This window comes from Microtus pennsylvanicus, chromosome 4 (genome assembly GCF_037038515.1).
Source record: "Microtus pennsylvanicus isolate mMicPen1 chromosome 4, mMicPen1.hap1, whole genome shotgun sequence".
In the NCBI taxonomy this organism is placed as follows: Eukaryota; Metazoa; Chordata; class Mammalia; order Rodentia; family Cricetidae; genus Microtus; species Microtus pennsylvanicus.
In genome coordinates this window covers 112876851-112891928 of record NC_134582.1, presented here as the reverse complement: position 1 = coordinate 112891928, position 15078 = coordinate 112876851, and the positions used below count along the sequence as shown (strand labels likewise).

The window sequence follows — 15078 nt, the reverse complement described above, 5'->3', positions numbered from 1 at the left end:
ATAAAAGCAAAAAATTAGACTGGTTAAAAATCAGAATCTAAATCCTTGTGGGCATAACCGAATCTTATTTTTTATTTGAATGGTTGGAAATTGAGATGGAACCCAGAAGGAGTCATTGTAATATTGTCCATTTCCTTTGATTAGAAATATACAGACATTAATTGTATGAGTCCCATTTAAACGTACAATAGGACACCTTAGGGACCAATTTAATCAAGAAACAGTGCTGAAGGTATTAGCTGTCTTGACTATTATTGTTAGTAGGGACTTAGGTCTTTTGTATAATTTGGATAAGAAGATTCTAACAAATCTTTGGATATTCCTGGGAAGGCTAAACCAAGCTAAAGTTACTTTGTTTGTTACATATAAGTGTGTTATAAAGCCATTTACCATGCTGTATTAGTTGTCTCTTCATAGTAATAAAAATGGCTGTGCTTAGTTTATATATGTGTACGTATGTGTATATATTTTAATAGAAATATAATATAGCATATATGCTTTTAATAGGAAAAAGTTTGTTTTTTCGGTTATAAGAAATTGAATCTAAAAAATATAGGTACCTCAATATGGAGTTTCTTTTGGAAGATTTGTCAATTTAAAAACTAAGTTTTAAATTGAGGTATCTAAAGTAGGATGAAATGTTTGACATTATTTTTACCTTACTCTTTCTGAGTCACCTGTTTACCTTTGTAATAAGAATATAAATCATTTAACAAGTATCGTACCTACACTATTCTATCTTTATTTTTAAAATAAAAATACAGGGATGGATAATTGTGCCAATTATAATATTATGATGTAAGATTTTAAGATTATCTGTAATTTAAAAATTACCTTGTAAGCCTTGAAGCAGGTTTTTTAAAAAATGATTATTGGGAAAAATGTTTAGAGATGTATCTTACATAGGTTTGGCTAAGAAACAAACCCTGAAAAGTTTTTTCATTCATTTGTTTGTTTTCAAAGAGTCAATAGTGATAAAATATCTTTTAAATGCATATATATATATATATATATATATATATATATATGCACACACACACATACAAAGCACATTTAAAAGCACAGAGATAAAACAACCACTTAGTCATTGGAACAAAGAGTTTATTGTTTCAAAGGAGGGCAATTATCCGATAGAAAAATTGTACTGTGGAGCAGGAATAATTATCTCCTCAAGTTAATTTAAATTCTCAAGTAATACAAACCATGTTATAGCATCAGAATTGGGACAAGAAGCAGAATTGTACTCCAATAATTGGGATACTGGACAGGTGGTCACCCTTAGTTTATTGGGGCACTTGGAGTTGGACTATTTTCCTTGAAATTTTAATTTTATAAGGAGACAAAGAAAATTGGGCCAATTTAATAACTGTAGTTTCTATGAGCGCTTACATACATACAAGTAAATCTGGTACCATGTTAAGGATATAAAACAAATACATGTATACAGTGCATACATATATAATCAATCATAAATATATACTTTTAGAAACCAAGATTTTTTTAATGTTATTATTTTGAGGAATTATTTTTACCTTCTGTAATCCTGAAAAGGTAATGTAATACAAAGATTTTTAGTAAACACACATTTCCATTATTTCATATGTAGTCTAACTTTAATAAAAACTTCACATTTAACATTTCAATATTAAGAAAATTTGGAAAAGGAACTATATGATTTTTATGTTACCTATGGTGATTACTCAATTGTGAAGTAAATTATTGGCATATTTCCTCTTTTTGAAAGAAAGTCTTATCAAAATCTATGTATATATCTTTAAGTTTACTAGCTTAATAAAATATTTATCTTCTGACTCTAGTGAGTATTGTTTTATATTAACAGTAAATACTTTGGGACTTATGAAACAATTGATAGACCCAAAGGTATTATTTCATAAAGTTTTAAGATGTTCCGAGTACACAACTTTATGAAGTGGCATATATTCCTCAGGCCTTTTAATACACTACCAAAATACTCACATTTTAAAATATACACATGTGCATTTTAATTAGGCACGCCCAAAATAATGTTTTAGCACGTAATTAAAACAAGTTAAAAGAAACTGATACGATCACAGTTTTAAAAAATTTCTTTTGACGCAGACAACACATGATAACCGTTATCACAGACACACATGACACAATTACATGCAATCTAGGTGCACCTTAGTTTGGAAAGAGGACAGTTTATTCATTTTAAGTTGTTTTATTATTTTACATGTATAGGTGCTTTGCTTGCACTTATGCCTCCACATAAATGCAATGCCCACGGAGGCCAGAATAGGGCATCAAATCCCCTGAAACTAGAGGTACAGCTGCTTCTGAGCCACGAAGTGGGTGCTGGGAACTAAACTCGGGTCCTGTGGAAGATCCACCAAGGCCCTTAGCCCCTGAGCCATCTTTCCAGGTTCTGCCTTTTAAAAAAATCTCCCATAAAATGAAAAAAGAGTTTAAATTTATCTATTTTGACCTTAAAAGTTACAGAAGTCAGCCTCTTCAGCACATTAGAGGAAAGCAGCAGCAGGGCTTCCTTGTCTGTGCTCTCTCTTTACAGAACGTAGAGGAGACAGGCAGGAAAGCAAAGAGGCAGAGAACATAAAGACCTCCCCATTTCTCCGAAAACTTGTGAGTTGAAAGTTTGTAACTGTCACACAGAAAACTGCCTGGGGTACCAGATGGTAGTTTCTCTCTAAACACTTCCTCCTTTCTGGAAACCTTGTTCCCCACTGCTCCCCTCCCTCCCCATCTGCTTTCCCCCTTTTCTCCTGAATATAAAGTTTGCAAGCCTCTAAGTATTGACTAGGGATCAGGCTTATGTGCTGCTTTGACTATGGACACTCTTGCCATTTACTCCCCATTCTCTTCCACTGGGTCTTGGGGTTACCCATTCATAAAATCATGAATGTGCTCAAAGACAAGGGTTATGAAAACTTATGTGTTTCCAGGCAAGTAATAAGGTTTCTTCTGATCCAGGAGCAGGAGGCATGTTGGGGTTCCCCGTGAGGCCTTACACAGACAGCTCTGTTGGGTTGGAGGAACCAAGTGCCTCTGACCTTCTGTTACTTTATGATTAGGCTCTCAGCAATTCCCCAAGCCAAAGTGTGCAGTCAGCAAAAGAAGTCACCAAAAAAGCACAGAATTGGGTACTTGAAGAGTTCGGGAGATAAAGGGAGAATGTAGCAAATCACTCCAAAAGCAAAGAAAATCAAACCAAAACAAACCAGAATCCAAAATACCTTCAAAGGTTTAAAATGGAACAAAAGCTGACAAGCCAGTCAGACTCCAGAATGCCTTTGGAGATTTGAAAGCAAGAAGGCAAGCAAGCAAACAAACAAACAAACAAACAAAAAAAAAGCATACCAAATGTCTAGACCAAAATGCTTCTAAAGTAAACAAACAAAAAAAGATACCTTACACTTTGAAAGCAAACCTAAATAAGAAAGGCATCTATCAAATAGGATCTTTAAACAACCAGCTCAGAATAAACAAATGGATCATCAATCAATCCAAGGGAGGTTTGAGAAAGCTCTAGAGAGAAATCACCAACAACCCACCTGAGGAAATAACTCCAAGTGGCTTGGACTGAATGGGTCATTGTCAGTGCCTTGCTTCTACCCAGGTACACCTATTGTGTGAAGTGGATTATCACCCCAGAGTCCCACACTGGGTACAATAACTGTCCGGGCAAAAGCGCAGCTCTCACCTCACATAGAGTCAGAGTTTAATTTGGAGCCAAATGTGAGTGACCATTGTCAAGGAACTCATATTTGGGTTACCCCCGATTTCTTTTTCAACATGAAATAGTTTCATCAAGTTTTTATAGTGACAGGACAAAGAAAGCCGTAAATCAAGACATTTTTCAAATCCATTGGTGGAAACATCAGAAAGGAAGGTTACAGACAAGTGGAAGAACCTCAGCTGTAGATCTCAGATGCTGTCTGACAACAGTCTTAGCCCTTTGATTGATGGAAAGCAGGCCTTTGTTAAGTGAATACATCCCAAAAAATTTTTATCTGGATATTAACTCTGGTTTTATCTAGTAGTCACAGGATGTCAGGTACAACACAGAGGCAGGCAAGGCATGGCTGTTTAGTGGGCTGATGGGGAACCTCCTTCAGCCAATGGCCTTTTGGAGGCTGGACCAGTTTGGGGCATGACTTTTAGGTACCCAGTGAAAGCCATTGGCCTGCCCAGCTCTACCTTCTCTTCTTCCCATACTCTACACCTTGAGGTTGGACGACCATTGCTGTTCTGTGAGTTTTCCCCTTTAATAAAGAAAAAAAATCTTTAGAATACTCTTTTCTGAGTCACCTTGGATTATTTGACTCGTGCACCCCCTTTATGCGTTTAGCATTAGTGGGCTAGAGTTTCCAAGGTAATCTTGAAACAGGCTCTGGACCTGAAACATTCTACCTTCTCCACATCATTGAAGTACTGATCAGTCAACCAGCCTTTGTGGACTCAGTTTCTCTCTAGAAGGTCTTGTTCACCGGGGTAAAAAGGAAATCTGAATATAGTAAAGCGTAATGGAAGTCCTGTGGAGGATAGTAACCTACTGATCACATGCTGCGGTGACTTCGTGCTGTGTTTTCCTTTTGGTTCTGAGACAGGTTTTCATGTAGTCCAGGTTGGCCTGGGACTCCCTATGTAGCCAAGGCTGGCTTTTAATCCTCCAGTTCTACCTCCCACCTCCTGCTGTGGATTATTATTTTAACTCTGTAAAGGTGTGTGCCTGGTTATGGTGTGTTTGTTTAATTCTGTAAAGAAGTGTTGCTGTTTCAGCTTGTCTCCCTGCTGAACGGCCAATAACTAGGCAGTAGAGGGATATGCGGGCCCGGATGAGAAGAGAGAAAAGAAGAGAGGAGAGAATGGGGGAGAAAGAGAGGGGAATGCCTGGGGCCGGTCAACTGCCAGCCCGCTAGACACAGAACAAGCAGTAAAAGCAGGGCATGCAGAATGAAAGAAAGGTAAAAAGCACCAAGCAAAACGCAGATGAAGAGAAACAGATTAAGTTATAAGAACTAGTGGAACAAGCATAAGATAAGGCCAAGCAATCATAACTAATAAGAAGTCTCTGTGCCATGATCTGAGATCTGGTTGGTGGCTCAAAAGAGAGTCTGCTGCAGCTTCCAAGTACTAAGATTGTGGGTTTTTGTGTCACCGCTCCTGGCTTATGCAATGATGAGCTGGAACCCAGGGCCTCCTGCTAGGATCATGCTAGGCAAGCACTCTGTCAATCCAGCTCTAGCGTCCCTCCACATCCTGATGTCATGTCCCAAGGCCTTCTGGGAAGGAAGATGATGAGCAACTGATTGGTTTCATCTACCCAAAGCATGGCGTTCTATTTCATTTCTCCATCTTTTTTTTACTGCTTAATCTGTATCTATATCCCTTTTAATAAAGTATGTGACAAAGATTTCTGTTTCTTAAACTTCTCTGACTTAAACCTCAAAGAGAAAAACAGGCAACATTCTTACAACTTAAACAGGTGTTAAGGACAAAGTGATTGAATTATAATCCCTGGTCATAGAAGTAAATTTTGGTCCTTTTTTTCCCCCTTTCACACACATGATATTTCCCTGACATCTGTGCAATACAAATATATCTAGAAAGTGTGAAATGAAAAATCTGTTCCACTAAATACATAAAAGAGACCCCAAACGAAGCCTCTGTGATGGTGTTCATCATCATGGGCACAGATGGTGTCCTCCTCTGGTTCACCCCTCCCTCCCCTCCCTGCAGGCTTAAGTTTCATCCACTGTATTCATCCAAAAATATCACATGTGAATAGATAACACCAGCAGAGCCCATCTGCACACTATATTTTTATTTTTCTGTCCTTCATGTGCATCCAACTTTGGGTGGATAAATCAAGGAAAGTATGGCTTCTGGTCCTACAATGCTCAGATTGAATACATATTGTTGCCATAGGAATTCAGTGACCTGGAAGTCAAGAGGTCATTAAAGCATTTCATCAATAACCATGGCTTATCATCCTCTTACACTGATTGCTTGTCATTTTCCCCTCCAGTGCCTATGCGATAGCCACTTACTAATAGCCCCATGGATGTGCATTATGGAACAGGATCTATAAAATCATCAATATGCTGTTCTGTTTTCTAAAATATCTAAAAGAGGCTTTAAGACACGCATGCCTGGAATTTATCCATCAGGTGGAGTTGAAAGCCTGTGGAAACACAAGAATGCTACCGCATCCTTGAAGACTCCAACAGTCTTTCCACTGTGTGCACAGCAGCCTAGTCTGGAAAAGTGATGCTTACAAGTAAACCTCATAGAACAGAAGTGGGCAAGGCAAGTAGGAAGTCATGGGACTCTGACTCACCGCTTGGTGTAGCCCATTCCTGGGTGGTATTGTTAACCCTCATGCATGTTTTCAAGATGGGGAAAATTAGAGAAACCGAAAAGGGAAAGTGTCGGGTGAATCTCGGGGAACACTTGACCACAGATTACTCAGAAATCACCCTTGATGATGACAAAAACAGAGGCTTGTCTGTCAGATCCTGAAATTCTAAACATTCCCAAACTGCACATCTTTTCAACGCCGCACTCTAGGAACAACAAACACCAGGGAACTCCCTTCTCTAACACAATGCATTTAATTTTAAAATTAGAAAAGAATCACTATGAGTATCCGCAGAGAATAGGATTAACAGAAAGCTCAATAAGATTACTGGAAAATTTGCATTGCACCCAAGTGTCCTTAAGTTACTGTACACATAAATAAGACACATACATTTAAAATGATAATTGGATTATCTATTGCTTTTCACCCTCCAAGTTGCTCAGTGGAGTAAAACAAATATAAACAAACAGAATCATGGTCTCAAAGTGACCTGTAGCATTGTCTGGTTAAACTTCCTACTTTTAAAGAAGAAAGTAAGTCACAGAGGGGACAAATGACTTGAAAGAAGCTACTCAGAGATGCAGTGCAGGAAGGGCACAGAAGACTGGGTCTCTTGGCTTCTTAAAGTGTTTTGCCCTGGTAGAAAGAAGAGGGAAGCCTCAATGTCTAAACGTCACACCTGTCCATTCCAGAATCTGCCTGTAAGAAGTCTAAGGAAGCTAGCCCAGGAAATATGTTTGCCTCTAACTGCTAGGTCATTTCAGAAATACAGTGTATGGTGGTTAAATGTGATTTGCACAAATATGGGTCAGGTCTTTTCCTAGACATATCAGGCATCATTGCGAGCACTCAAGTAGACTCTACACTTGAGGAAGCAGCAGCAGCAGTTCCTGGTTCTGCTTACTTACAAGTTAGAGGACAGAGAACTTGGGCCAAACAGTTCTCTTTCAAAGCTGAGACAGAACAAAAGCAGCGGCCAGATAAATTTTTGTCAAAACAGACAAATACGGATCATTCAAGTAAAAGCATTAAATAACTCAACCCTACAGCATTTTAATGTCCTCTCCACATAGTTTTGCTTGTTCTCTTGAGACGAGTAAAGCCTCCCTGGGAGGCATCTGCCGAAAGGCCTGGATTTGAGTCCTTGCTTACCATTTCCATTAAGCGTCTTACATAACCTCTCCGATTCTTCCAACTGACTCATGAAGCAGAAAATACCCACCTACCTCCTGCCTATACCATTACAGAGCATCTCCATGACCTGAAATCCATTCAGTAAACGTTCCTCACTACAGATCACGGACCAGGCAAAGCGGGAGGTGCTGCAGAGATGAGTGGCGAGCTGACAGTGCCCTTGTTTTGAAGAAGCCAGGAGGCTGTGGTACCTTCACAGCTCAGATACCCGCAGCATGATCAGTGCTAACTCAGCTGTGTGGATGAAATGGCTATGGGCAAACAGTCAACTATGCCTGGCAGGTACCGTTCCTCCAGGATGCTATTTTGATTGTAACTCTTAAGGAAATTAGTGCTCAAATGTGGTATCCTGTGTAGTTAAATCAATGATTGAATGCCTTACCGTGTCTAAGTTTTCATAATGACCGACACAAATGAAAACACTTTATTTGCCTGTTTAGAACTGTCATTTGCCTCTCCCTTTATCAAAACAGCAGCAAATGTTGGTGTGTATTATGAACAATACCAAGTCCTACCAGAGAAAGTAAACCCGGTGCTATTACCAATTACTGCACAGGACAAAGCACGTGTCTACACTCTTTCATCAGAAACAAGCCAACAGAAATCAGTGGTTGGAAAGTTAATTCTCAGTTATCAGACATGAGGTTGAAATGCATGATTAAATCTTAAAGTGAGAGAGCGTGTTACACAACACACTCAACATTCTTCCCTGTTCCCCAGCTCCACTCCCCTGTGAAACCTCTTTCTCTAGTGGACCAAAATGGCTCTGTTTTAACTCATTAGTTAATTTAATTTATGGAAAAAGTGCAGACGCTGGAGTTCAGTTTTTAAGGTGTAAAAATAAGGTTTGTAACAAACCCATAAGCAGCTCCTCACTACAAGTTTGCTCCTGTTGTTTGGGCTATAACTATTTGTCTTTCCTAACTGGGTAACTTTCTTGTCCCCTTGATCACTTATCAAAGAGCGTTGGAACTAGAGGGAACTATAGAATTAACTGGACAAACTCACTTTACACTTACAGAATGAAACTAAGAGTTTTCTTCTAATGATTATATTTTCCCTTTAAGCATTTCTTCATTAATCGTCCTATCTAAACCATGGGAGGCAGAGCATCAATAGGCCCACCCCTGAAAGCCAGAGTGTGAAAGGGATGAGCCTCCGAATGATGCTATATCCACAAATAACAGCCGCTGCAGACCTTCTGCCTGATCTTCCGCATGGTAAGCTGTTCCGGCTCAGGATGTGGCCTCCTGAACCACGTCAATAATGTCACAGTCTGAATAAATTTAGGCAATTGTCTTAATGAAAACCCATCCCCCACAAGAAGAGACTGCACTGGACTGGGATCCTGGTGTGGGTCTGTCAGAACGTGGCTTATTAAAGGAAATACTCCAGACCTCAACTTGCCTGTTGGTCTAGGAATTAAAATAGTTCTTCATTTCAACAGTGACACATTCGAGAGGAGGTAGCAAGCAGGGGACTCAGGCAACAGGGGATTCTGCCACAACCTACAAACACACACACACACACACACACACACACACACACACACACACATTCATATTAGGGTAGGCATGTAGACTGTAATCCCTTCTTAGTGGAAAACACATTTTCAAAATGAATCCCCAAGCTAGAGTGAATTACCGTGATAGCCACAGCCGGAGGGAGTCCCACTTTGGAGAAATGCAGATCTGGCCACCTGCTTGAGAAGCCTTGGAACACCACACCGCCGGGGTCTTTTAAAAGGTGGCTTTTTCAGGTAGGGTACCTACCCTCCTAAATGGCCTTTTTAAATTCCAGAGGAAAAAGAAGCCACCCCTTATCTTTGAACTATGCTCTTCTTCCTATATCCACTTCTGCTGAATACAGCATAGTTATCTTTTCAAAGAAAGAAGGAAAACAAGGGAGACTCGCACCACTGCAGATCCCAGAAGAAGTAGCCCCAAACTACAGCAACGTCAAAAAATAGCTTCAGCAGCTAGGAAAAATCCCCGCATGCTATCTGCTGTTAGCTCAATGCAGACTGAGGCTAGCTGTGCCCGGAACCACAGCAAGCTGGGGCATCTCTGCAGCCTGTGTCCCTGCCAGCTCTCCCCCCACCCCCATGCGCTGAATTTGGCAGAGAAGTTACCCTGCCCAGCCTCTGTGCACAAGATGAACAGACCACACATCCACGTTCCCCAGATTAGTTCAGAGCCTGGGAAATTGAGGCTTCGGGGCTGTCAGAAAGCCCTGAGAGGGAGGATGGAGGGCTACTTTGAGCTCTAGAATTTTGCTGCATTGTCATGGCCTGGTAAACTATGGAGAATGTGTCGGATCTCCAGCCAAAAAAAAAAAAATGGACCGGATGCGGTTTTCCCAGCGCCCCTGCCTACCCCCCACCCCCGCCCCTCTTCCCGCCTATGTGCAGGTAGCAGTAAGGTGGGCGAAATGACCAGCTGCTCTCGCTGAAATTCAGGTGGCAGGCCCAGCTGAGAGGCACAGCCAGCCAGGGATAGGGAGTCGCCTGGGGAACACCCACACCGCGCATCTTCCCAGCCAGTCACCACCCAGGGGACTGCACCTGGCCACCGGCTGCAGGAGCCCTTGAATAAGCTCAAGAGAGTTCGAGCGGAGACCACGGGATACAATTGTCTAAAAGCCCATCCCAAGCGTTGGTTCATAAGGAGTGGGTGTGGGCTGGGAAAGGGGATTACGTAGGTCTCTCCGCCCCCTCCCCTGGCATCTCCTAGCCACTGGGAGGGCGCCCAGGGGCGGAGGAGGCGCTGCGAACCCGTTTGGGGGCTTCTTTGTTTCTCTCCGGGGCCCTCATGAGGGCCCGCTCAGCCTGCTGTACCCAAGCTTTGGGATGCCATCCCAGCCTGGGCGGCGACCCACCCCAAGCCAACAATTGAACCTCGCGGGAGTAAAGAGAGGGTGGGTAAAAGGGTGGATCCTAGCTGTAGGAGGGAGGGCGTTGCAGGGGCTTCATGGGGGTAAGGAAGCCTCTCGAGAAAGGGGGAAGGGGAAGCGGTGGTTTGAGCGTAGTGTCTGCTTACCTTGGCAGCCTCCGACTGGACACAGATCATGCTCCGGTCAGCACGCGGGTTAGAACTGGGGGTCGCACGTGGCTTGCATAGGTGCCAAGCATTGGGGACCTGGTTTGCGAGTCCTGGGCGATCAGCGTCTTTCGGCTTGCTCTGCCTGCCTGGAATCCAGAGCCGGTAGCTGTCAGAGCCTCCGGAGCAGCTCAAGGCTGGTAAACCTGTGCGAACCAGGAAGGGGTGGGGGGAGCTTCTGGGTCAGAGGCGTGTGGTGTTGCGACTCAAGCAAGGACTCCCGGTGCGTGGCAACGCAGCACACTTTATTGCTTTAGTCTGCCTCCTGCATCCCCTCCCTTCCTGCCTGCTGCTCTGTGGGAACCAGACTTCAGAACCAACCAGGAGCCAGGCTTGTTCTCTGTAGCTCTGCTCCGCCCTGGAGCTTCACGCACCTCCTCCTCGCCCCCATAGTAAATATATATTGATTCTTGTTACCACCGGCCCCATCCTTCCAACACCCAGCACGCGCGTGGAGCTTACTCTGCACCAGCCAGGGCTCATCAGTCCCTTTGTGCGTATGCAAATGGTGTGTTCTGAAACGGTGCAGTACAAACCTAGGTAGGTACACCGTGACAGGTGTTCTTACCTCAATTTTAAACACCGTTCTTGTCCAGCTCACAGATTTATTTCAGAGCATCCTCCAGTATTTTCACAAATACCCTAAACAACATTGTTATCACAAACACAAAGGTTGAAAATCGCCCCGGGTATCTATTGTTGGCAAGCTTAGCTTTCCAAACATGCTCAGTATTAAATTGTGCACGTTGTCAATACTAAAGCCGGAAGGAGGAAAAATTTAAACCTTTCTTTAACCAGTGAACCAAGATACAAAAGAAAGTGAAATGCTGGTCGCTGATTGCCAACTTCTCTACATAAACGAATTCAGGAGCATTTGGTCTACTTTGGGCTTGCATGTGTTCACATAAAGTGCTAAATCTCTGAGCCCATAATCGCCCAAAATCCATGATTTTATGCTCTTCACAATGCTTATTTATTTATTCCCATTTTCAAGCCCAGCATCCCCTAGGCACCCCAGTTTTCACATCCTTCAAAGTATCTTTTTTTCTCTCTCTCACCCCGGCAAGACCTCTATCTCTATAACTTTTACTGAAGAGCTGACCACACACATCTCCAACCCATTTATAACAAGGTGGCTGGCTTCTCGGTGATGGCCTTTTTTCATTGACCGGTCTCTTGTCACTGATTACACTCTAACACTAGGAACTTTCCAGAAGAGTAAATCAGGACCAAGTGAAGGCACCCTTACCATCCTCCCCTTCTCCTGGGAGCACCTCTCTTCCCTCCTATCTGTTCTCTTTAGGTGCTCTGCCCATTCTCAATAGATAATTCTCTTTGTCTAGCAGGATTGCAATCTTTCCCACTAGATGAGTTCAAGGCTGACCATTTTTTCAAACCCTATTTAGAAGCCACACAGAACCCTGAGCATACATTTAACCAGATTTTATAGTTGAATTAATATAGAACTTCTATATGAAGAAAACCTCCAAGGATAGACTTGGTTGAGCTGCAACAATAAACACCACAATCAATCAAACTATAATACCAACCAGAAACTTGGGGGAACAAAAGGTAAACTGATAGAAGTCTCTTGTATAAAGCAGTATGTAAGGGTTCTAAAAACACACAATACCAATAAACTGCAACAAAGGATAATTATTCTTCTCAATAAATTACTAAGATGCTCAATTTGATTTTCAGGGTTGCGGCATCAGTTTGGCTCAGGGATTTTTTTTTCTCTATTGTGTCATGAGGATGACTTGACAAGTCAGCATCTCTCAGGCTGCTGCCATGCAACAATCCTGAGGATGCTTTACTTATTTTCCTCTAGGCATTTTCTGCTGATCTGCTTATTTTTCTACTAAAAGATATCAAAGTTTCACATCTTCTGTAATTTTAGAATTTTTAATTAATTAAAATATAATTAGATCATTCACCCCTCTTCGCTCCAACCCCCTCATTCACAACCCTCCACTTTCTTTAAAATCCACGAACTCTTATTCTTTAATTATTATGATACACAAACATAAACACACACACACATATATATATATATATTTAATAAGTTGCAGAGTCTGTTTAGTGTTACACGAGTGTGTATTTTTTTAGGGTTGACCACTTGGGATTGAATAACCATTTAAGGGCTGATCCCAGGAGAGGACTAATCTGCCCTCTCTCTGCAGTTTTTAATTGCCTGTAGCTCTTCATTTGGGGTTGGGGCCCTGCCCAATGTCCCCCGCCTCTGTTAGCATGTCAATCAGTGCTGTCATTCTTCAGGTCTTATTTAAGCAGCCACATTGTCGGGAGATCATGTATGTAGCTTCCTGTTCCTCTCTCAAAGACACAATTGCACAGCAGACTTCCTGGTGATCCCGTTCTTACAATCTTTTGGCAGGGTCTTTCCTGATATTCCCTGAGCCTTAGATGTAGAGGTTCTGTTGTAGATGTAGTAACTGAGGCTGGGCATCCCACAGTTGAGTTGTTCTGAGCCTTTTGACTAGGGGTGACTTCTGTAATGGTCTCCGGAAAGAAACTTTTTTGATGACTGCTGAGAGCTGTACTTATCTGTAGGTATAAGGATAGATATTAGAATGTAGTTGAGAGCTGGGCGATGGTGGCGCACGCCTTTAATCCCAGCACTCGGGAGGCAGAGGCAGGCGGATCTCTGTGAGTTCGAGACCAGCCTGGTCTACAGAGCTAGTTCCAGGACAGGCTCCAAAGCCACAGAGAAACCCTGTCTCAAAAAACCAAAAAAAAAAAAAAAAAAAAAGAAGAATGTAGTTGAGAGTTATACTAGCTTAGGGATGGTCTTCCTCTAAGATCTTTGATCTCACTAGTAGTGAGTGGTTCCAATACCAAGCATGATTCCATTCTCATTGCACAGATTTTAAGTCCAATTAGACAGATGTTGGTTACCACCGAGATGTAAATGCCAGTTTTGCACCCTTAGGATATTTTTTCCATACAGATTAGTGTTGTGGTTCATAGGCACCATAGCTTAATAGATGAAATAAATAACTGAATTTGTGTAAAGCACTTTCGACATGCCCCCATCTGCCAGTGATCTCCACAGTGCTGAAAAAATCATGACTGGTCAGAGGTTTCATCTTTGGAAGAGACCTTCAATGTGATGTCAGAAGTGCGTGCCATATAGCTAAGGGAAGAAGATGGAACTGTTGAAGTGGCACTCATGATGGAATTAATATCTGATACTTCTGAGAGTGGGAGCTATTTCTCTAGGATAAATTCTATCTGGTTAACAACATATTGTGGGGCAGGCTAGCATAAGAAATGACTTAGCATTAACTTGGCTTGCTTAGCCTATGCCTGCAATTCCCTATGAATAACCTACAAACCGCACGTGCCTCTTGCTGCATGCACATCTCACAATAAACAGTAGAACGGATCTACTTCCTCTCATGACCATCAGACATAGATAGTTTCTATTCGATCATACTTTAGTTATAGTGGGGGAGGGGGCTGAGCTAGCCTAGACTGCTTTGGGCTTGCATACACAATAAGGCAACCTATGTCCTTTAAGAGAACTTTTAGAGAGAATCTTCTACTTAAAACCTTATGCTAATGCATAATTCACGCATATGACTAAAATGAAATATACTATAGGAGGGAAAATGCATAGTGTTCAAAGACTCATGAAATCTAAGCCTGTCAATCAAAAGAGAACCATCTAAACTATGGCCTTAGCAATAAAACTCTTTCTATGCTTGAACTCCAGAAAAAGTAGGTCCAAACAAAAATTGGTCGAGTATTCTTATTTAGATGGACACTGTCACTCTTGATGATGGAATCCTATTTGGGCTCATTTTTTGATTAAAATTTCCCAGCTACATTTTACTCTGTATGAGCCAAGAGGCCAAGAACCTGAAAACATCTGCCATAGACTGCTATGACTTAAGGTTTGCCTAGCTTCAGTCTACAGAACAAGTTACATACCTCACCCTTCGCAATGATAGAAAGGACAATTTTAATGTTGAAAAGGGGGTAAGCCTGCATATGGATACTGAGTAGCAGTGGGCTTCTTAGAAGTTATGAAAAGTCTTAGGGTGATTTTAGGCGAAAGTCTCATTCTAGGCTGACATTGTACGAAAGAGCATAGGAATCTCTCCACATGAGTTTATTCCTTAAACAGTTTTTGAAGTGTGATGATTTATCCGAAGAAACTCTGAAGAAGACAGTCTCTTACTTGCTAGAGATTAGATTTGAAAGCCTGAAAATGTCTAATTAAACAAGCAAGCACTGCACACTTAATTGGAGCAGTGACAGATGAGTGTCAACCTGACAATACACAGAGGCTGTATGTAATCCAGACCCAGGCTGGGAGGGGAAGAGGAAGGATGGAGGTTGACCATAGGCTTCAGCACCTGAGTGGTGCCTTGAGGGATTAGTAGGAACAGAAAGCAAGGG

General features: G+C 41.9%; 1 protein-coding gene across 11 annotated transcripts in view; it reads right to left on the bottom strand.

Moving 5' to 3' along the window:
* Hecw1 (HECT, C2 and WW domain containing E3 ubiquitin protein ligase 1) overlaps positions 1-10965 on the bottom strand; it is a 237636-nt gene extending 226671 nt beyond the window's left edge. For 2 of the 11 annotated variants that reach the window (XM_075970173.1, XM_075970169.1), the window contains exon 1: positions 10594-10965. Coding sequence is in view for 4 of the 11 variants with exons in the window: in XM_075970169.1 (XP_075826284.1) it covers positions 10594-10623 (30 nt within the window). In the remaining 7 variants the exon portion in view is untranslated. Of the gene's footprint in view, positions 1-9199; positions 9650-10593 lie in introns of those variants that run through there. The other 9 variants (XM_075970175.1, XM_075970178.1, XM_075970170.1 and 6 more) reach the window with 8 other exon arrangements.
* Between the last annotated feature and the right edge of the window lie 4113 nt (positions 10966-15078).